A 21,823-nucleotide genomic window follows, 5' to 3' on the forward strand; every position below is an offset into this window, starting at 1 on the left:
CTTACAGGAGAGAAATATAATATTAATAAGGATGTGAAGGTTAACCTATGAAAAGTTGGAATGTGTACAAATTTGTTATATGTTATTCTCATAAGTGATATATGTTCCTCAATCTGCATCATCAGTCTTTCATTACGGTAACATAATATACTGCAGATACCTCTGTTGCGTTTAATTAATAACTTTCTCATTTTTTAGCACTTCACATATGAGTTTTTTTTTTAAATAATTTAAAATTAATATTTAAATAATTGAACGTACGTATATCATTTCTTTTTTACCTGTGTATAAATTTCTTTAAAGTGAGGCAGTCGTCCCCTTCATTTATTTTTCCATGTTATGAGGGTGCAGGAGGCAGGGAGGGTGGTGGCAAGAACAACACTGTTGCAGTGAATGAAGGGGGCTGGCGTGCCTGCCTACATACCTGTGTTGATAAGCTCACATGTGCCCACAAGTGCTGTAAGGTGGGTCTCCATGTCTCTACACACAGTAAATGAGTGATAAAGTTAAGTTGGGTGTGAACCGGACCTGCAAAGAATGGGCTAGTTGGCTCCTTTTTCTACGGAAGAAGTGTTGTAGATGAAATTTTTGGATTCATTGTTTAATGTTTACTGTAGTTAAAACTCGTAGTTCACAAGAACTTAGAAAACATTTACGCTCTTTGTAGGTGATTGCTTGATCTCTTTTTATTCAAAGCGAAATTTGTCATAGATTAAAAAAAAATGCTCACAAATATAGGTAGGTGTGATATGCAGTACCGTACTTTATTTGTGTATATATCACAGAGATATTTAAGCATGTAAATACATCAGTTATTCTTGCTGGAAGGTTGGTGTCAGCTCCCGGCTGGAGTGTAGCAGCAACAGCACCGTGGGAGTGCCAGAGATGTTACAGGAGATCCGTAAGAGAAGCAACCAGTTGCTTCAAACATCTGTTAAGAAGATCAAGGTAGGCAGCACACGTGAAATTATACATATCCCCATATGTACTCTTTGTATGCTTGTAACTTAGAAAGTTGTCTGTGTTATAGCTTACTGATGTTCAAACAGTTAACAAAATTATGTTTATTACCCACTTGTTTTGATTCAGATTTATATCTATCAGATGAACGAGAGTGGTGGAACAACAAGTCTTTCAAAGTTCAAGTATTCCCCATGTGGTCCCCGCTTGATGCACGTACCTACTCCTATACGGTCCAGCACCTTACAAGTCCATGCCAATGATAACTTGCGCCAACCAAAAGTCGTCCAAAAGATACTGAAATATAACGCTACTGAAACTTATAACCAGGCCAACACTAGTGAAAATAAAAGCTGTGGTAATGCTAATAACCGAGTGTTTCACGATAGTACCAACAGCCACGGACGCATTCCTCGTCCAACGTATGCGGATAACCAGTGTCAGATAGAAAAATTGATCGATGAAGATGTCCTGAATGAATTTGAAAATGGGTGTAATTTTGATGAGGAATACCAAGATGATTCCCCCGAAATGGATATTTTCATGTTAGAAAAAGAAAACTATACAGGCGAGAACAAGGCTTCGACGGAGACATATGAAGGCACATTCAGTAAGCCATTATGAACAGAAAATCCAGAAGTTTCGGAGAATTTGTCAACTTCTTGTAATAGGTTTAAGTTTCGACAGAAGCACACAAAAAGTCAGAACCAAGAGCCAAATAATCAACTGCCTCCACCGTACACCAAGTTGCCGCCAAAAATCCAGCTAAATAAACCATCTAGCCAGCGGTCCACTGACCATCGACCTGAAATTAAACAAATGCAGCAAATACAACAAGTTTCAGCAGTACCCGAGTCTGAACAAAGAACACAGAACATATCACGGATGCAAAGTAGAGAAGTACAAAGGCTTTTGTGTCAGGCAAAAGGACGGAACCACAAGGCAGCACAAAGACATTCACAATCCTCTGTAAATAATAACAACCGATTATTGAGTCCTATATTAAAAGAGGACAGTCAGAATAAGCTAACTGTGAGTTCCCTCGGAACACATATCACGCACGATACCCAGTCATTACGACCTTTAGGAATACAAACATTTCGGTACCATCAGCCCTCAAGCCCTTCAGCTGTGAAAGCTATGCAGCCTCAAAGATTTATACGATCAACAGAAACAGAAAGTAATTACGACGAAAGATGTGTGAGGACTTTCGGAGAACAAAGCAGCCTCAGAGTTCAACACATTTGTCAAGAGCACAGGCAAATACACACCAAGAGTCTCTAGCTCTACAGACAAGGCAGATTAGTCGACCAACAGTAAGTCAAGAAAACCAAGCCGGGCACATCCAAACCCCAATAAGACCTTTAGGGCAACAAGCCAATCAAGGCCAAAGACCAGTGCGACTGCCATTTGAACCAACTAATGATTTCGAAGGGACTATGCCGCCATTCCCTCAAACCAGCCAAATAAAAACGCCCCTGAGGATGTCATCACCATATACTTATCAGAAGCCGCAGCAGACATCTGTTGTGCAGAGCATAAGAAATCAAAGATTACCACAGCCTCTTGACTCGCATGAATTTACCTCTCAAAATCATTATCCACGTCTAGCAAATAATTAGAACCAAACGGCTTCGTATATATTTAGCAATGAAAGCTCAAAACCTGAGCAAGCAAGTTTTCAAGAGAAACATCAAGAACCAATACCCTTTCGCAGCTATGGTTCAATACCATAAGAGTACCAGACACTAAATTATCCCCAAGTTACATCCTCTTGCTTACCACACACCAGTCTTCCTAATTTCCAGCATCATGAAGACGAACAGGTGAAAACTCTGACAGTGGAAGAAGTGCCCTTGTACAGCAGTTACACCAATCTAATGTTAATTTGGTGAGTCGGCGGCATCAGAGCTTGGAAGATCAAGTGATGCCAGAACAACTTCATAGATTGAACTACCCAAGTCAAACTCTAGATGAAGATTTACTCGCAAGGTTCTGATTACAAAGACTGGAGTGCCTTACAAGACTATGAGTTACCCTTCGACATATCAAAACAAGAAATGTGCGAGAGCAGCTCTAACCCCAGTAATTCTTCACACCTAAAACCTGTCGCTGGAATAAAGCCATCAGTTTCTTACTCTGGACAGTGTACTGGAAGCACACAAGATAAAAATGATCCATTCTCTCATCTTACGAAGGAGTGGACAGAGTCACAGTGCGGGAGGCCCCGCAATAAGCTCAACATTTTTACCCCAACTGTCCCAACAACGGAGCTTCGCTGTGGCGCTATGGGTTCAGTCTCGTCCAAAGAACCACGGCAGCATAATGACGACTGGCGAGACATCGAGATGTTTCAGTGGTGTCGCCAACAAGAGATGTTGGCTCTAGAGTCCCTGTATCACAGGGTTCAAGAACCTGTTGCAAGGAAGCCAAATGAACCACAGCAAGCTGGTGGTGAATCTGATCCCTCTTGCGGCAACCAACTACCAGCCTCCGACACTCGGAACACACACAAAATTAGTCCAGGCAAGTTTCATATAACTTACGGGGCTTGGGATAAGAATCCAGCCGTGAATGTTGGCTTAACAGGGATTGGCGGCGTCCAGCAGAATATAAACATAAACTTATCAGGTATTCTAGGGGACGCTGGAGTTACGCAGGCAGCACCACTACCACTTTCATCACCTGCTACCTTCTCTCAGGTAGGTTCAAGTACCTTCGCCTTCCTTACTGCTAAAAAAAAAAAAATTCCATTAAGCTTTGTAAATGTGGAATGATGTAACCGTGCTAATATAATTTGTTAGGATTCAATCAGATCGTCTACTAATCTAGGGAATTGGATCTGTGCTCCAGTTCCTCGAATTGAACCTGAATGCCTTCGATATCCCCCTCCCCCACAGGTACTGTATAATCCTTACAAGTTTAGCACTCTCCCGTAATAATAATAATACACGTTGGTCATTGAGGCAGCAATTCACTTGTACACTAACGTCAAAGAATACTTTAATCCCTAAAATAGGGATTAAATTAGTTTGTCGATGTATATACACATACCACTCGATGTATATAAAAACTTGCTAATTCGTCCATACTGCTTTGTTTGCAAGAGTGACATTTCATAAAAAATCACACAATAAGTGGGATGATATAAAGTTTTTAATGGCTAGGACATAGTTTACAACGCACCAGATGTACCACAGACTTTCAACATAGTTTGTCAAGATAAGCTTGAAAATATCACCCCTCAAGGAAGGTTCCTTGATGTTGGTGAGGGGCTCTTGATTTAGGGAATTGAATCTGTGCTCCAGTTCCCCGAATTAAGCCTGAATGCCTTCCACATCCCCCCTCCCCAGGCGCTGTATAATCCTCCGGGTTTGCGCTTCCCCCTTGATTGAAAATATCAGAATTCAGTAATATAAATTGATAACCAGTACATCCGAGTTTGCATTTTAAGCATATATGAGACATTGACCTATATCAGACCCACAAGTGTGATCCTGACATCGACTGGAGTGTATCTCAAGGCTACATTATTATTAGCATTATTATCATCGTATTAGTCATCTGTATTTGTGTTCCAGTCTCGTGGTGAGCCCCAGGTTCGAGGAATCCTGAAGAAGCCCAGTAAGGAGTAAGTATTTAGTGATGTTTACATCTACATGTCCCGCACGTATCTTCATATATGGATACAGTACATTTACTATCCGTACACATTGCAGTAGCTAATAATGTTACGCCAGTAGTTACTTTTAAATAAAAATGTATATTAGGCCTGCGGAGATTTTCAGGTATGCTAAAATTTGTGTACGTGTCATTAATGGTATTCATAACTTTTGATAGGTGTGTCATAATGTTTTAACGGACTGCTGTATTATAATTGGCTCAGTGATCGTAACCTCAGGTCTTGTTTAGCTGATTGTTTTGTCCACTGTTTTGTCCACTACTGTACTGTCATACTGTAAGGAAATCCTGCTGCTCAGTAGCTGAGCTGTCCTATTGTAACTGCTACTATTCTGTAGCTCCGCTGGTACTGCGTAATTGCTGTTGCTCAGTAGCTGTGTGTGTGTGTGTGTGTGTGTGTGTGTGTGTGTATGGGTGTGTGTGTGTGAGTGTGTGTGTGTGTGGTTGTGTGAGGGTGTGTGTGTGTGTGTGTGTGTGTGTGTGTGTGTGTGTGTGTGTGTGTGAGGGTGTGTGTGTGTGAGGGTGTGTGTGTGTGTGTGTGTGTGTGTGTGTGTGTGTGTGTGTGTGTGTGTGTGTGTGTGTGTGTGTGTGTGTGTGTGTGTGTGTGTGTGGGTGTGTGTGTGTGCGTGTGTGCGTGTGTGTGTGCGTGTGTGGGTGTGTGTGTGCGTGTGTGGGTGTGTGTGTGTGGGTGTGTGTGTGGGTGTGTGTGTGGGTGTGTGTGTGGGTGTGTGTGAGGGTGTGTGTGTGTGGGTGTTGGTGTGTGTGTGGGTGTTGGTGTGTGTGTGTGTGTGGGTGTGTGTGTGTGGGTGTGCGTCCTTGTGTGTATGCATATATTTGTACGCTCGTGTGCACATGTCCGTGCGTGCGCCCTCGTGTGTGTATGTGCGCGCGCGCTAGTGTGGGTGTATGATCCACTTATTATTTGTATTTATAACTCATTACAATTGTGACCAGGTGTGGACGTATCAGTGGTTCATTACTTTGTAATTTGTTCATGACTGTAACCATGTATAGGAGTGAAGCTGATTCATTACCTCTGTAACTTGCCATGATTGTGACCAGATCTACCTGGAGTTCATTACCTTTGTAACTAGTTCAGCTATCATAACTTTGGGGTCCAGTCACTGGACCCATTATGTACCTTTGTAATCTTTTGACTACCGCCCACAGGATGGGTATGGGGTGCATAAAGATATTAAACTAAAGTGTGTGTGTGTGTGTGTGTGTGTGTGTGTGACTCAACAATCAATATTTGCACCAATAACTCATTACAGTTGTGACCGGGTGTGGAAGTGTGAATTGCTCATTACTCTATAATTTGTTCATGATTGTAGCCAAAGTATAAACGTAAGTAACCATTCTACAGAATTCATTACCTTTGTAACTTGTGAGCTCATTACCTTTGTACCTAGTTCAGCTATCAAAACTTTGGGGGCCCAGTCCCTGGACCCATTACGTACCTCTGTAATCTGTAAATACCTTTGTAACTTGTCATGATTGTGACCAGACTTACCTGGAGTTCATTACCTTTGTAAATTGTGAGTTCATTACCTTTGTAAATTGTGAGTTCATTACCTTTGTAAATTGTGAGTTCATTACCTCTGTAACTTGCTCAGCTATCAAAACTTTGGAGTCCAGTCCCTGGACCAATTATGTACCTCTGTAATCTTTTGACTACCGCCCACAGGATGGGTATGGGGTGCATAATAAACATATTAAACTAAATTAAACTAAGCTGTATCTGACAGAAGAGGACACAACTACCTCAAGGAAAAATGAGTTTCTTCCAGAAGCTGATTGATCATTTTCTTATACTGAATATGTATTTGAATAACTGGGTCTTGATGGAAGGTATTGGAGCTTCCTGCTCTTGCTACAAACCTGTTAACCTACTCATTTTCTGGCGTTGTTTGACTCTTGAGTATAACACGTCTCAAGAATGGAAATATACACTAGGTAAAAAAATACCTGCCACGAGTGAGGATCGAACTCACGACCTTGAGATTATGAGACTCACGCGCTGCCTACTGCGCCATCGAGGCTATGGTGACTTCCGTCTACTTTTCAAATATCAAATTTATTGCTAAATAAATACAAACAAATATATTCTTTGGGTTGTTAACCCAAGGAAGGTAAACATTCGTATAACTTACTGCCGTTGCATTTTTCCCCCTAGAATGTGAGCTGCTGGTACACACTTACTATCGTTCACTTTATGCATTGTTTACCTGGAGTGAATTCCGGAAGTCACCGCCCCCCCAGCCCGGTTCCAGACCAGGAGTCCTGGTTGCTGTCTTGATCGATCAAACTGTTCGTACCTGCCTCCTGCAGTCTACAACCCGGTTGATTAGGAACTATTTTGGAGAACCTGTCGAGTTCCCTATTGAGGTTGTTGGTGATCCCCTTTATTCATGAACTATCTTTGGAAGTTACCTAATCTCACGCCTGAAGATCTGCACTTGCGTCGAGATCTGAATTAATTAATCATATCTGGAAGTTGTCCAAAAATTTCGCTTCACAATTTTAAAACAGCTTCCCGTGCCGGGAATCGAACCCGGGCCTCGCGGGTGAGAGCCGCGTATCCTAGCCACTAGACAACACGGGATGTGATGTTTTTTACCTTATTATTAAGTTTAAGGCGAGAGAAATACAATTAGTTTTCAGAATTTATCATTTTTTGTATGAATTGGCCTCATTATTTATATTTCCGATAATGTATTTGATGTTCAAAGAGTCTTTTTATTTTGGCAATCAATACTCGGCATACCTTAATTTTTTACAATTTAAATAAAGTAGATTATACCCGGCGGGTTAGTAACCTGGAGTTTACCTGGAGAGAGTTTCGGGGGTCATCCCCCCGCGGCCCGGTCTGTGACCAGACCTCCTGGTGGATCAGCCCCTGATCAACCAGGCTGTTGCTGCTGGCTGCACGCAAACCAACGTACGAGCCACAGCCCGGCTGATCAGGAACTGACTTTAGGTGATTGTCCAGTGCCAGCTTGAAGACTGCCAGGGGTCTGTTGGTAATCCCCCTTATGTATGCTGGGAGGCAGTTGAACAGTCTCGGGCCCCTGACCTAGGATAATGCGGTGAAAACTCTGTAGTTTATTTCCATTTGGGGTCCTTTGATTCTTTTTACCCCAAAATGCGACCCACAGAAGGCGACTAACACCCAGGTACCTGCATACTGCTTGCTGGACAAACAACAAATGTAAGGAAACAATCCAAACCAGGTGTCTCAGATGCGAACCGGGGCAATCACTTTAAAGGCACACACATGGTATTGGCACTCATATATGTTTTATGATGATTTAACCTAAGATGGCCTACTGAAGCCAGGGTCACTTGATATTGCTTACTAATTTATTGGAGCACTACAGGTCCTTCCCAAGGATGCAGTCCACAACCACAACCGTGCACTAACTCCTAACTTTCTATATATTTACTGGTTGGTGAAAATGAGCTTCAGGTCTGAGGGGACACGTCCATACGTCTCCCAGGCCCAGGATGATCTGTACGCTACTAAATATTCAGTTTGGATATAGGTTTATTTTTTCCTGTAGGGTATTCGGAGGGGCCTGCAAATAATATATTTGAAGTTATTTTTGCCTTGTAGAATCTGATAACTTTTTATTCTTATTGCAACCACTGTATATTATTATTATAATCAAAAAGAAGCGCTAAGCCACAAGGGTTATACAGCAACCACTATATAAACATCATAATCTTGAGCCATATGTATAGTGAACATAAATAAATTTAAACGCTTTCTTAACACTTGTCGCAGGTGGCTGACTACTTTGTTAAGCTAAGTTTGCTTAACACATCTTTAAAAGCCTGATGATTTACCTGTCATACTCTACTGAGTTGGAAAATTTCAATATTGCAAGGAAGTTGCATTAGCCCTCTTACTCTAAAAATATTCATGCTGGAGCAGTATTTTTGGAACAGCCTACTGTCTCAGTTCCTTCGATAGCTCAGTTGGTAGAGCGGTGGACTGTAGTTGAAACAATATAACAGAAATCCATAGGTCACTGGTTCGAATCCGGTTCGAAGGATATAGTTTTGTGAGCATTCATTTATCCTAATCGGATCATCAAAGTGCTGGATATTCGCCAAGGGTATTTAGGATATGCTATTAGGCGTGTTCCTTGTATTTTGGATGGCGTCAGCCAGCGGATGCTTTACTAGTTTTTGGGTCATCATTTAACTAAGAGTCGTGTTAGTAGACACTAGGCCTATCTCCTAACAAATAAACCACCACCACCATATCTCCTAAAGATTATTCCTCATTTCCCTTGTCTCACAAGGAAAACGTAACTAGTAATGCATTTTGTTCCACCATAACTAACCTTGCCAAAATTTGTCATAACTTCGTTTACTAACTTTAACTATATGCATTAAAAAATCAGTGTTTTTCTGGGGTGCTGAAAGTTAGACATTTTCAATAAACTTTATGAAAACAGTTTAATATGAATAAATAATTATTATTTTGTCAGACTACAGTCAATACTTGAGTATTAAATACATAAGAACCGAGGAACACTGCAGCAAGTCTACTTTCCCATATACCAGGACAACCTATATTTCAAGTTACCCATAGTTTTTGCTTCATTGCTCTACCCCGATGTTTGTTCCACTTATCTACAACTCTGTTGCCAAACCATTACTTTCTGTTATCTGGAGTTTACCTGGAGAGGGTTTTGGGGGGTCAACGCCCCCGCGGCTCGGTCTGAGACCAGTCCTCATGGTCTGAGACCTAAATTTCTCCAACTTGAATCCATTGCTGCAGATCCTGTCTTGGTTAGATATTTTCAACATGTTATTTGTATTTCCTTTATTTATTCCTGTTTTCCATTTATATCAATATGTTCCCTAATTCAACACTTTTCCAAAGAGCGTAAATATATTGCTTTCAGCCCATTTTCGTAAGTTCCTAATACATAAAATCATTTTCGTTATTCTTCTCTGCATATTTTCGAGTGAATTAATGACCATCCTCTAATATGAAGACCAGAACTCAGCAGCATAATCTAAATGAAGTCTCAGGAAAGATATATAAAGTTCATTCGTAACCTTAGGCCTTATTTATACTTCTTCAAATGAAGCCAATTATTATTATAATCAAAAAGAAGCGCTAAGCCACAAGGGCTATACAGCGCTGCAAATGAAGCCAAGAATATTAGCTTCTTTGTGAGCACATACTCCGTTGTCTTGTCTTTTAATTTCTGCTAACCAGAACTCCAATATCTTTTTCACATTCACTTTGACTAAGATCTACATTATTCATCTAATAAGTACTGTAGTTATTTGCTCTAGGATTACAACCTTGTACGCGTCTGCACTGAACATCATCTGCCACTTCGCCCACAACATCAACTTATCTTTTTTGATTTGTTTTAAACCTTAAATGCTGGTGGAAATTACTTAGAGATATGTTCTTATTGCTTTGGGGCTGTGTAAGTGTTACTTTGACGTTTTTACTTATGAAATTTGGAAAAATTGAAGGATAGGTGTGCATGTTATAATTTATGAATGCCTCATTCTGTCGGCTTCAAACCTTCAACGCCAATAATTTAAGAATACAGTTTCTGAGCGGCTTCAGACTAAGTGCTGGTGAATTTTGGGATATTTGTCTGGAAGATAACTAGAACTGCTGCTTCTGTTTGGCTTCAAAATTTGATACTGAATTGCATCATAAACCATGCCGCACTCTGTACTATTCTGTTTGCATTCAGAGAGGTATAAGGGGGCTGGGCTTATGTAATACAGGGATGCCTTTCTCGGATTGCGTGTATTCGTGTTTCCATCTTACTATAGTCCATAGTGACACGCTTATAAGTTGCAAGTTTTTAAATATTTGTGTAATATTTCCCACCAACTCAGAGGAGAATTACATTCATCATCACACACCCTAGTTCTCTTTCTAAAAGTACATGCATATTACAATTCAAAACCTTAATATTCACAACTTCAAAACTCAAATCTAGCTCACCTGTTTTCCCGAATCCCTTTATATACATTATATTCACATTCCAAACCGTCAAAACGCACAAACAGCTTATCTGCTTGGCGCATATATATATATATATATATATATATATATATATATATATATATATATATATATATATATATATATATATATTATATATATATATATATATATATATATATAGATGGGGTCCACCTCTGGTGTAAATTGTGGGACCCATAGCCTCGGAGAAGTGGATAAAAAGGCTTCAAGGAAAAATATTTGGATTTCTTCCTGAAGCCGTTTGAATATTCCACTTCCCCTACCACCCCATCTTTTCATATTTATTTTTTTTTTACTAATAGGAATATTTTATTACATCATATGGTACAGAAGATTTAAGAGATACATTATTGATATAAAGGTGTCATATACGGTACATGTTGTTACGTGTGTATCACCGATTATAAGGTGAAAATCTCATCCAGCTCCTCAGAGCTGGGGCGTGTGCCCAAAATACAGCAGGCATTACCCCTTTGAACAGCCGCACTGAGCCGCTGGAACAGAAAACTAGCTGCCCTGGGATCCCTAGTTACCCTGATGAGTCTTTTTCCCAGCTCCTTAAGGAATTTAGATGCACTCTTTCCCCATGAGCCAAGGGTCTCTGAGCCTATGGGAACAAACATATAATGATGGGCAAGTTCTCCATATTTTCTAGACTTTTGGGACTCCCTGAAGCTGGCAGCTGCCCCTCCTTCCTCCCTGGTGTATTGGAGATAGGTATCAGCCAAGGTAGATGCACATGTATAGTCCCACACCACCTGCTTCCCATCTGTCCAGGCTTGAAGGGTGATACCATCTGGACGCTTCTGGCTGCCATCAGATCTGCATAGTTGGGGTGGCTCCCTATATATATATATATATATATATATATATATATATTATATAATGTGTGTATAAAAGAAAGGTCTCCTTTTTTCTTAACAAGGAAGGTAGGTTTTACAATATAAACAATTCAGGTAAAAAAAAGGGGGGGGGGGTGATACCGAAGATCTCTTGAACTAATTTTTCGAAGCACATAGTAATTATATTATTATTATAATCAAGGGGGAAGCGCTAAACCCGGAGGATTATACAGCGCCTGGGGGGGGGGATGTGGAAGGCATTCAGGCTTAATTTGGGGAACTGGAGCACAGATCTAATTCCCTAAATCAAAAGCCCCTCACCAACATCAAGGAACCTTCCTTGAGGGGAAGCACATAGTAAACATCGGTCCCAGCTATAACATGTTCAAACTGAGACAAGTCAGTTTTCAGTGTACATTTTATACATAATATTAAATTTAGTGTGTATTTTATAGTATATAAACATGCTTGAGCTATCAACATATGACCGGTGGCAAAATTAGGTAAAAATACCTTAATTTTAATCACTAACAGTTTTAGGAAGTAAAGTGAATCTTAATATGTGTAGAGAAGCACAAATTTCTAATGTATTTTCTCTAGTTTTAGCGATAACTTGCACAAAACTAATTCCCATGCCGGGAATCGAACCCGGACATCCTGGGTGAAAGCCAGGTATCCTAGCCAGGTATCCTAGCCAGGCATCCTAGCCAGGTATCCTAGCCAGGTATCCTAGCCAGGTATCCTAGCCAGGCATCCTAGCCAGGTATCCTAGCCAGGTATCCTAGCCAGGTATCCTAGCCAGGTATCCTAGCCAGGCATCCTAGCCAGGTATCCTAGCCAGGTATCCTAGCCAGGTATCCTAGCCAGGCATCCTAGCCAGGCATCCTAGCCAGGCATCCTAGCCAGGTATCCTAGCCAGGTATCCTAGCCAGGTATCCTAGCCAGGTATCCTAGCCAGGTATCCTAGCCAGGTATCCTAGCCAGGCATCCTAGCCAGGTATCCTAGCCAGGTATCCTAGCCAGGTATCCTAGCCAGGTATCCTAGCCAGGTATCCTAGCCAGGTATCCTAGCCAGGTATCCTAGCCAGGCATCCTAGCCAGGTATCCTAGCCAGGTATCCTAGCCAGGTATCCTAGCCAGGCATCCTAGCCAGGTATCCTAGCCAGGCATCCTAGCCAGGTATCCTAGCCAGGTATCCTAGCCAGGTATCCTAGCCAGGCATCCTAGCCAGGCATCCTAGCCAGGCATCCTAGCCAGGTATCCTAGCCAGGCATCCTAGCCAGGTATCCTAGCCAGGTATCCTAGCCAGGTATCCTAGCCAGGTATCCTAGCCAGGTATCCTAGCCAGGTATCCTAGCCAGGTATCCTAGCCAGGCATCCTAGCCAGGTATCCTAGCCAGGCATCCTAGCCAGGTATCCTAGCCAGGTATCCTAGCCAGGTATCCTAGCCAGGCATCCTAGCCAGGTATCCTAGCCAGGTATCCTAGCCAGGCATCCTAGCCAGGCATCCTAGCCAGGTATCCTAGCCAGGTATCCTAGCCAGGCATCCTAGCCAGGCATCCTAGCCAGGCATCCTAGCCAGGTATCCTAGCCAGGCATCCTAGCCAGGTATCCTAGCCAGGCATCCTAGCCAGGCATCCTAGCCAGGTATCCTAGCCAGGCATCCTAGCCAGGTATCCTAGCCAGGCATCCTAGCCAGGTATCCTAGCCAGGCATCCTAGCCAGGTATCCTAGCCAGGCATCCTAGCCAGGTATCCTAGCCAGGCATCCTAGCCAGGTATCCTAGCCAGGTATCCTAGCCAGGTATCCTAGCCAGGTATCCTAGCCAGGTATCCTAGCCAGGCATCCTAGCCAGACATCCTAGCCAGGTATCCTAGCCAGGTATCCTAGCCAGGTATCCTAGCCAGGTATCCTAGCCAGGTATCCTAGCCAGGTATCCTAGCCAGGCATCCTAGCCAGACATCCTAGCCAGGTATCCTAGCCAGACATCCTAGCCAGGCATCCTAGCCAGGTATCCTAGCCAGGCATCCTAGCCAGGTATCCTAGCCAGGTATCCTAGCCACTAGACCACATGGGAGCTGACATAAAACCTTAAAAATATAATCATAAAAAGATGGAAGAACTAAGTCGTTGAAATTTCATAAGAAATGTGAATTAATTTTTTTTAATGGAGACAGGCGTCAGTAAGCTGATTATTACCATGGTACTGTGAAAGTAGTTACTTGTGCTTATTAAAGACCTCAACAGAAATAAAGCATATAGCTGAATTTATTCGGATTATAATTAACCCGGTTAGTAACCCAGGATGTCCCAGTAAGTCTTGGGGTTCTTTTACCCAGGTAACTACTAATGTGAACTGGGGCAAAAAGTGTTTGCCTGGAGTTTACCTGGAGAGAGTTCCGGGGGTCAACGCCCCCGCGGCCTGGTCTGTGACCAGGCCTCCTAACGTTTCCACTAGTGCCGGGATCATACTTTCAGGCTCGCCAAAAATGGACAGTAGAAGATTGGAAAAACGTCGCCTTATCTGACGAATCGCGATTTCTGCTGCGACATGCGAATGGTAGGGTCAAAATTTGACTTAAACCTTTGGAATGTGGTGGAACGGGAGATTCGGAGCATGAATATGCAGCCGATAAATGTACAGCAACTGCGTGATACTATCATGCCAACATGGACCAGAATCTCTTCTAAGAGATTGTTTCCAGCACCTTGTTAAACCCAAGTAATGAATTCAAACAGTGGTTTATACGAGTAGCAGGCCCAGCGCTGTATCAATCAGCCATGAGACTTTTTATAGAATTATTTTACAACCATCAAGTCTGTGACATGTCCATACCAGTGGCCACAAACTGTGACCCTGCTGTTTCAGCTCGAGCCATTGTTAGTGACCTGGCCCTAGGTGAACATTGATACCAGTTAAACACTGGTACATACTTACCACTAGGTGAAGAGTGACAGCAGGTAACTAACACTAAGTTACCTACCTACTACAAGGTAAAGATTGACAGCAGATAACTAACACCCAGGTACCTACTTAATGTTAGATGAAGATTGACAGCAGATAACTAACACATAGGCAGCGACTTACTGCTATGTGAAGATTGAAACATTGGCACCTACTTACTGATAGGTGAAGAGTGACAGCAGGTAACTAACACCCAGGTGCCTACTTACTACTAGGCGAAGAGTGACAGCAGGTAACTAACACCCAGGTACCTACTTACTACTAGGTGACGAGTGACAGCAGGTAACTAACACCCAGGTACCTACTTACTACTAGGTGACGAGTGACAGCAGGTAACTAACACCCAGGTACCTACTTACTGCTAGGTGAAGAGTGATATTATGTAACTAACATGCAAATACTTCCTTACAGATATTTGAAAAGTGATGTAGAGGTACCTACTTACTACTAGGTAAAGAGTTACAGCAGTTAACTAACACTCAGGTACTTACTTCCTGCTACGTGAAGAGTAACAGCAGGTAACTAACACAAAGGTACCTACTTACTGCTAGGTTAAGTGAGAAAGCAGATAACTAACACTGAGGTACCTACTTACTGATAGGTGAAGTGACAGCAGGTAACTAACACCCAGGTACCTACTTCTAGGTGCAGAGTAACAACAGGTAACTAACACCCAGGTACCTACTTACTGGTAGTCGAAGATTGACAGCAGGTAACTAACACCCAGGTACCTACTTACTTATAGGTGCAGAGTAACAGCAGGTAACTAACACCCAGGTACCTACTTACTGCTAGATGAAGATTGACAGCAGGTAACTAACACCCAGGTACCTACTCCCAGTTGCAGAGTTACAGCAGGTAACTAACACGCAGGTATCTACTTACTGCTAGATGAAGATTGACAGCAGGTAACTAACACCCAGGTACCTACTTACTTCCAGGTGCAGAGTTACAGCGGGTAACTAACACCCAGGTACCTACTTACTTACAGGTGCAGAGTAACAGCAGGTAACTAACACCCAGGTACCTACTTCTAGGTGCAGAGTAACAGTAGGTAACTAACACCCAGGTACCTACTTACTACTAGGTAACGAGTGACAGCAGCTAACTCTCAGGTACCTACTTCCTGCTACGTGAAGAGTAACAGCAGGTAACTAACACAAAGGTACCTACTTACTGCTAGATTAAGTGAGAAAGCAGGTAACTAACAAAGAGGTTCCTACTTGCTGATAGGTGACGAGTGACAGCAGGTAACTAACACCCAGGTACCTACTTACTGCTAGATGAATACTGACAGCAGGTAACTAACACCCAGGTACCTACTTACTTCCAGGTGCAGAGTTACAGCAGGTAACTGACACCCAGGTACCTACTTACTGCTAGATGAATATTGACAGCATATAACTAACACCCAGGTACCTACTTACTGCTAGATGAATATTGACAGCAGGAAACACCCAGGTACCTACTTACTGCTAGATGAAGATTGACAGCAGGTAACTAACACCCAGGTGCCTACTTACTTCTAGGTGCAGAGTAACAGAAGGTAACTAACACCCAGGTACCTACTTACTGCTAGATGAATATTGACAGCAGGTAACTAACACCCAGGTGTCGTAGGGGTTCTTAAGGAGATACGGCAGTGGCAGCGGCAGCGGTAACAGGAACCTTGTCCTCTGTTTTTACTTCTACCTGAGGTTCCCAGCAGCCCAGTGATGACCTAATCAAGACCCACATAACACTAACATGTGTGGATACCCAGAATGACATAAATCAAGTGCAGAAATCACCCAAAAGTTCACAAATTACCAACTAATAGGACTCGTACTACCACCTCCTACCCCGCTGCCACTGAAGTGATACTCCACAACATTCATCCATCACCCATCGCCTACTATTCACCCGAAGCCACAGCCAATGGACAAGGGTCAGAGCAATAAAAGAAGATCCAGTAACCAGCTAAGGACTCCTAACATCAAACGTGAGAGCAGTAATAACACGAGGAAAACTTGTTGTACTGCCAGCCAGGACACAACCCTCATCACCCACCGGCACCACCACAACACACGACAGACAACAACAAACATGGCCGCCGCCACAGTCCAAGATAACTCCTTCCCAGTATTTGATGTCAAGAAGATCACCGACCCAGAAATAGCTAAACTCCTTACGATTCAGAACCAAACGATCACCAAACTAACTCAAGAAATGCAGGAACTAAAAGCTAGCAATGCAGATTACCTCAACAAGATCACTGCTCTTGAACATAAACTAGACACTCTGGAACAACAAAGCAACACCCACACCCAGTCCCTAGACACCATCAACACTCTAAAAGACCAAGTCACCCTACTTACTACCAACATTACAGAGGAAAGATCAAGAGTGGACCAACAACTTGCCAATGTCATAACCAACTTCCAAGACCATAATGACCAACAGCAGCTATCTGACGCTGTTGTAGTTAACAGCAAACATCTCCCACCCACAGTCACCCAAGAGACCTGCATGGAGACCACCCTACAGCTTATCAAGGACCACCTTCGCCTTAACATACGTAGTGATGACCTAAAGGATTGCAAACTGATGGGCTACCAAGCAGGTAAAAAAACAGTGCTGTTAAAATTCCAAACTAGCCTACAAAGAAACAACCTACTAAAAACATCTATTTCTATGAAAACTGATGTTTACGTCAATGAGTGCCTTACCAAAACAAGACAAAACCTTCTTTATCGGCTAAGAAAATTACGCTATGCCCAAAAAATCCACCAGTGCTTTGTGAGGGATGGAAAAATCGCAGTTAGGAAACAGCCCACTGGGAAGAGATACTTCATCTCCACAGAACATGACATTAAAACATTCCTAAGTGAGGCTGGACTAACAGAATCAGAGTAAAGTGCAGATAATACCCACAGTCCACAGTTAGTGTTATATTGTCATAAATTTGTGCCCCCCTAAAATTCTAATACCCCAACTACTTTTGATTGTCATTGTTGTATTCAACGACCATTCTACCTCATAGTCTTAATTGTGTTTAATATCTACAGAATCTATCTCCTTTTTTACAACTTACCACATCACTGTTCCATCTTATTTTATTATAAACTAGCCATAACTTGTCCTCAATAATTCTACCTCACTTTAAGAAATACTCAATTGCCCAATTTTATTCTAAAATCCCTATTATTGCCCAATTTTGCTTTAAACTATATTGATCAAACTTATTGTAAACTTCTTTTATTGACCATTTTTATTCTATACTTTTTTAAACTAGTATTTTCAACTACAACTTTTATATTATCCTGTCTACCATCTTACTAGCATATTATAACCAAGTCATTGCCATTTTTATTTTTATCATTTTTTTTTTATTATTCTTTTGCTACCTTAACTTGTATATTTTATCCTGTCAATTTAAATCTAGTTATACTCTAATTCTTGTAAACAACTTATATAAGACCTTAGTGCAATTACAATTGAGAGTCTTGTGCCTTTTTTATATTATTAGATTAAACTCAGTTGTACTATAGTCAATAGCTCAATACATAGTCAATACCAAATTTATATTAGACCATAGTGCAATTACTAGTGAGAGACTGGTGCTATTTTTAATTTGTATTTTTATATTATTAGATTAAATCTAGTTGTACTATAGCTCATTCTAGCTCAAAACATAGACTCCACAAAAGTCATTATATTAGACCTTAGTGCAATTACAAGTGAGAGTCTTGTTCTATTTTTAATTTGTATTTTTATATTACTAGTTTATACCTAGTTGTACTTTAGTTCATTCCAGCACAACACATAGACAACATCAACTTCATTATGTGTAGTAGTGACTATACTCTATATGACCAAAATACTCTAGCTATATACTTGTCCAAACTTCCCACCACTACAGATATCAGTACTAGAACTCAACACACAACTCAGGATATAAATAACCATAATTTAAACCTAGAAGATGATTGATCACGTTGACCCTGATCTAAACCTCCATAATCTGACACCCAATCAAAACCTATTGGAAAGTAACTGCCTTTATTACACAGCATCACAAGCCAGCACTATCCTAAACAATGCTAAAAGTCTATCAGTACTTAACTACAACATCAGGTCCTTAAGCAAACACTATGATGACCTCCTGGCACTCCTTGAATCACTAAAGACACCCTTCTCCTGCATTATTCTTACTGAGACCTGGCTTAAGCAGGACACAATAGATATCTACCCTCTACCAGGATACACAGCAATTCACAACTGCAGACCAAACCAAGTTGGGGGTGGTATTGCAATCTATTACTCTAACCAATTATCTTGTATTAGCACCACTTGCTTTAGTGATGAATATGGGGAATACATTTTTGCTAATTTTACTGTAAAAAACCTTAAGACACCTATAACAATCGGTGCCATTTACCGGATACCTCACACAAACATCCCAAATTTCAGTGAGAAATTAAAGTCACTAATAACAAACAGACAAATGAATAAGCACCACCTTCTCTTAGCTGGAGACTTCAACATCAACCTTGGCTTACTAGATGATCAGCCTGTAACTGATTTCATCAACAATATGAACAACACACTTCTCATACCAACAATAACTAAACCAACCAGGCTCACTGAGACAAGTGCAACCATAATAGACCACATATGGACCAATATACTAGCCCCCCTTAAATCAGGGATAATCACAGATAGCACTACAGACCACTACCCTACCTTCCTCCTGACAAACATTAGTAAACCACCACTTGAATACAACAAAGTCTCATTTAGACTCCATGACGAGGCCTCAATAAGGAAGTTCACAGCTGACCTAGAGACTGTTGACTGGCCTACAGAATTCTCCAAGGCCAATGGTATTGATGACTGGACAGACATTTTTCTTAACAAATTACTTAGACTATACAACAAACATTGTCCTATAAAAACGAAACAGATCACAAACAAACGGCTTGGTTGCCCATGGCTAACCAGCACCATTCTGAAATCCATTGACAAGAAACACCAATATGAAAAGCAATATAGACAGGGCTTAATACACAAAGATATTCTTAAACACTATTCATCAGTTCTCACCAAAGTAATAAAGAAAGCCAAACAACTATACTACTCCAGTAGATTCACAGACACTAGAGGAGATATAAAAAAGACCTGGAAAACACTCTCTCAGATTCTAGGGACCCACAAACTGAAAAAAACAAGAATATTGTCCTAACTAAACCTAATGAAACACCACTACATCCCACTGACACAGCTAACAAGATAAACGACTTCTTCTCAACCATAGGATCTAATCTCGCCAATAAAATCCCACATACCAATGCCCATGCCGGGGACTACCTAGATGGGAATTTCCCAAATTCCTTCTATCTTGCACCAACTGAGCCCTCGGAAGTCACCGAGATTATAAAGTCACTTAAAAATAACTCAGGGAATCTGTCTCATGTCCCACCATTACTGTACAAGCGAGCGGCCCATATCCTTTCGCATGCTATTTCATTACTTTTTAACAAGTCACTAGAAACTAGCACCTTCCCGAAACTACTCAAGATGGCAAGGGTTACACCAATACATAAAGGTGGTGACCCTACAGACTTAAACAACTATAGGCCAATATCAAACTTACCATTGCTATCCAAAATCTTTGAGAAACTCGTGCACAGGAGACTATATTCATTTATAACAGCACAAAACATACTCAACCCCTGCCAATTTGGATTTAGGAAAAATAAAAGCACTAATGATGCAATCATAAAAATGCTAGATCTGCTTTACACAGCATTGGAAAATAAGGAATATCCACTAGGAATTTTTATTGACCTAAGAAAAGCTTTTGACACAGTAGACCACGACATCCTACTCCACAAACTTGACCATTACGGTATAAGAGGCCATGCGCTTGCTTATTTCAAATCTTACCTTACTAATAGGTATCAGTATGTCACCATTAAAGACACAGCATCAACAACACGGCCACTTGATACTGGAGTTCCGCAGGGAAGTGTCCTTGGTCCCCTGCTCTTCCTCATATACATCAATGATCTTCCAAACGTATCCCAACACCTGAAACCCATTCTCTTTGCTGACGACACGACTTATGTCATCTCTCACCCTAATCTTGCCACCCTCAACACCATTGTTAACGAGGAGCTGATCAAAATATCGACTTGGATGACAGCCAATAAACTTACGCTTAACACTGACAAAACCTACTATATTATGTTTGGTAGCAGAGCAGGAGATGCACAAATTAACATTAAGATCGACAACACTCTAATTACCAGACATAATGAGGGCAAATTCCTAGGCCTATACCTTGACAACAACCTGAATTTCAGCACCCATATCCAACACATAACCAAAAAAGTATCCAAAACGGTTGGGATCCTCTCCAAGATACGATACTACGTGCCGCAAAATGCCCTTCTCACACTATACCACTCACTTATTTATCCATACCTCACCTATGCTATTTGTGCTTGGGGATCAACTGCAGCAACACACCTAAAGCCAATAATAACCCAACAAAAAGCTGCAGTAAGAATAATCACTAAATCCCATCCCTGGCAACACCCCCCCCCACTCTTCATAGATCTAAACTTACTCCCTGTTCAGTACATCCACACTTACTACTGTGCAATCTACATCTACAGGACCTTAAACTCCAATATCAACCTTGACCTAAAACGCTTTCTTGATAGTTGTGACAGAACCCACAGGCATAACACCAGACACAAACATCTCTACGACATTCCCCGTGTCCGACTAAACCTTTACAAAAATTCAATGTATGTCAAAGGCCCTAAAATCTGGAACACCCTACCTGAGAACTCTAGAACTGCAGACACATTCATCACCTTCAAAACTACCATTAGAAAACATCTTATCTCCCTGATACACCCCATCAACTAACTACACGAATACCACCTGGTGGTTCACACTTACACTCACTCACCCATTTGACCATAAACAGAAATATTAATCTCAATCTTAAAATAATGAATCCTATGATACTCCAATACTGAAACTATGTACTGTGCCAAAACAAAAGCATTCACATTGCTAAACTCACAAACTAGTATTTAGTCACTTAGCCATAATACCAACTTACCTCATAATTTGTAATATTTTAAAATAAAGAATTAAACTAAGTCTGCCCGAAATGCCTAGCCATGCTAGGCGTTCTAGTGGTACACTCTGTAATCATTATTTAACTACATGTAAACCACACAACAACCAAATTCTGTAAATTCAACATTGTAATCTTTATAGAGAATAAACTTTGAATTTGAATTTGAATAAAGCCTTGACTGAGGACAGTCTGAACGA

General features: G+C 41.3%; 2 protein-coding genes and 3 non-coding genes across 5 annotated transcripts; 3 read left to right on the top strand and 2 right to left on the bottom strand.

Annotated features, from left to right (window-relative positions):
• The first annotated feature begins 755 nt into the window (after positions 1–755).
• Positions 756–2,177, top strand: LOC138853628 (uncharacterized). Its single transcript, XM_070091528.1, has 2 exons — positions 756–948; positions 1,105–2,177. Exons 1-2 carry the CDS (start codon positions 886–888, stop codon positions 1,582–1,584), a joined length of 543 nt encoding a protein of 180 aa, XP_069947629.1. The 5' UTR covers positions 756–885; the 3' UTR covers positions 1,585–2,177.
• A 756-nt stretch (positions 2,178–2,933) lies between these two features.
• On the top strand, positions 2,934–4,912 carry LOC138853626 (uncharacterized). Its single transcript, XM_070091522.1, has 2 exons — positions 2,934–3,662; positions 4,542–4,912. The coding sequence occupies exons 1-2, from the start codon at positions 2,934–2,936 to the stop codon at positions 4,593–4,595; spliced, it is 783 nt and encodes a 260-aa protein (XP_069947623.1). The 3' UTR covers positions 4,596–4,912.
• A 1,698-nt stretch (positions 4,913–6,610) lies between these two features.
• Positions 6,611–6,683, bottom strand: TRNAM-CAU (transfer RNA methionine (anticodon CAU)). The gene has a single exon. It is a non-coding gene; the product is annotated as a tRNA-Met (tRNA).
• Positions 6,684–7,174: 491 nt separating this feature from the next.
• Positions 7,175–7,246, bottom strand: TRNAE-CUC (transfer RNA glutamic acid (anticodon CUC)). The gene has a single exon. It is a non-coding gene; the product is annotated as a tRNA-Glu (tRNA).
• A 1,361-nt stretch (positions 7,247–8,607) lies between these two features.
• TRNAY-GUA (transfer RNA tyrosine (anticodon GUA)) lies at positions 8,608–8,699 on the top strand. Its single transcript is given in 2 exon segments — positions 8,608–8,644; positions 8,664–8,699. It is a non-coding gene; the product is annotated as a tRNA-Tyr (tRNA).
• The last annotated feature ends 13,124 nt before the right edge of the window (positions 8,700–21,823 follow it).

Source organism: Cherax quadricarinatus, chromosome 35 (genome assembly GCF_038502225.1).
Source record: "Cherax quadricarinatus isolate ZL_2023a chromosome 35, ASM3850222v1, whole genome shotgun sequence".
In the NCBI taxonomy this organism is placed as follows: domain Eukaryota; kingdom Metazoa; phylum Arthropoda; class Malacostraca; order Decapoda; family Parastacidae; genus Cherax; species Cherax quadricarinatus.

Bases quoted from the DNA above. Each gene is read 5' to 3' on its own strand.
- LOC138853628 (XM_070091528.1), top strand. From the start codon at position 886: ATGTTACAGGAGATCCGTAAGAGAAGCAACCAGTTGCTTCAAACATCT. The intron at 949-1,104 runs GTAGGCAGCACA...TATATCTATCAG, and splicing joins CATCTGTTAAGAAGATCAAG to ATGAACGAGAGTGGTGGAAC.
- LOC138853626 (XM_070091522.1), top strand. From the start codon at position 2,934: ATGAAGATTTACTCGCAAGGTTCTGATTACAAAGACTGGAGTGCCTTA. The intron at 3,663-4,541 runs GTAGGTTCAAGT...TTTGTGTTCCAG, and splicing joins CACCTGCTACCTTCTCTCAG to TCTCGTGGTGAGCCCCAGGT.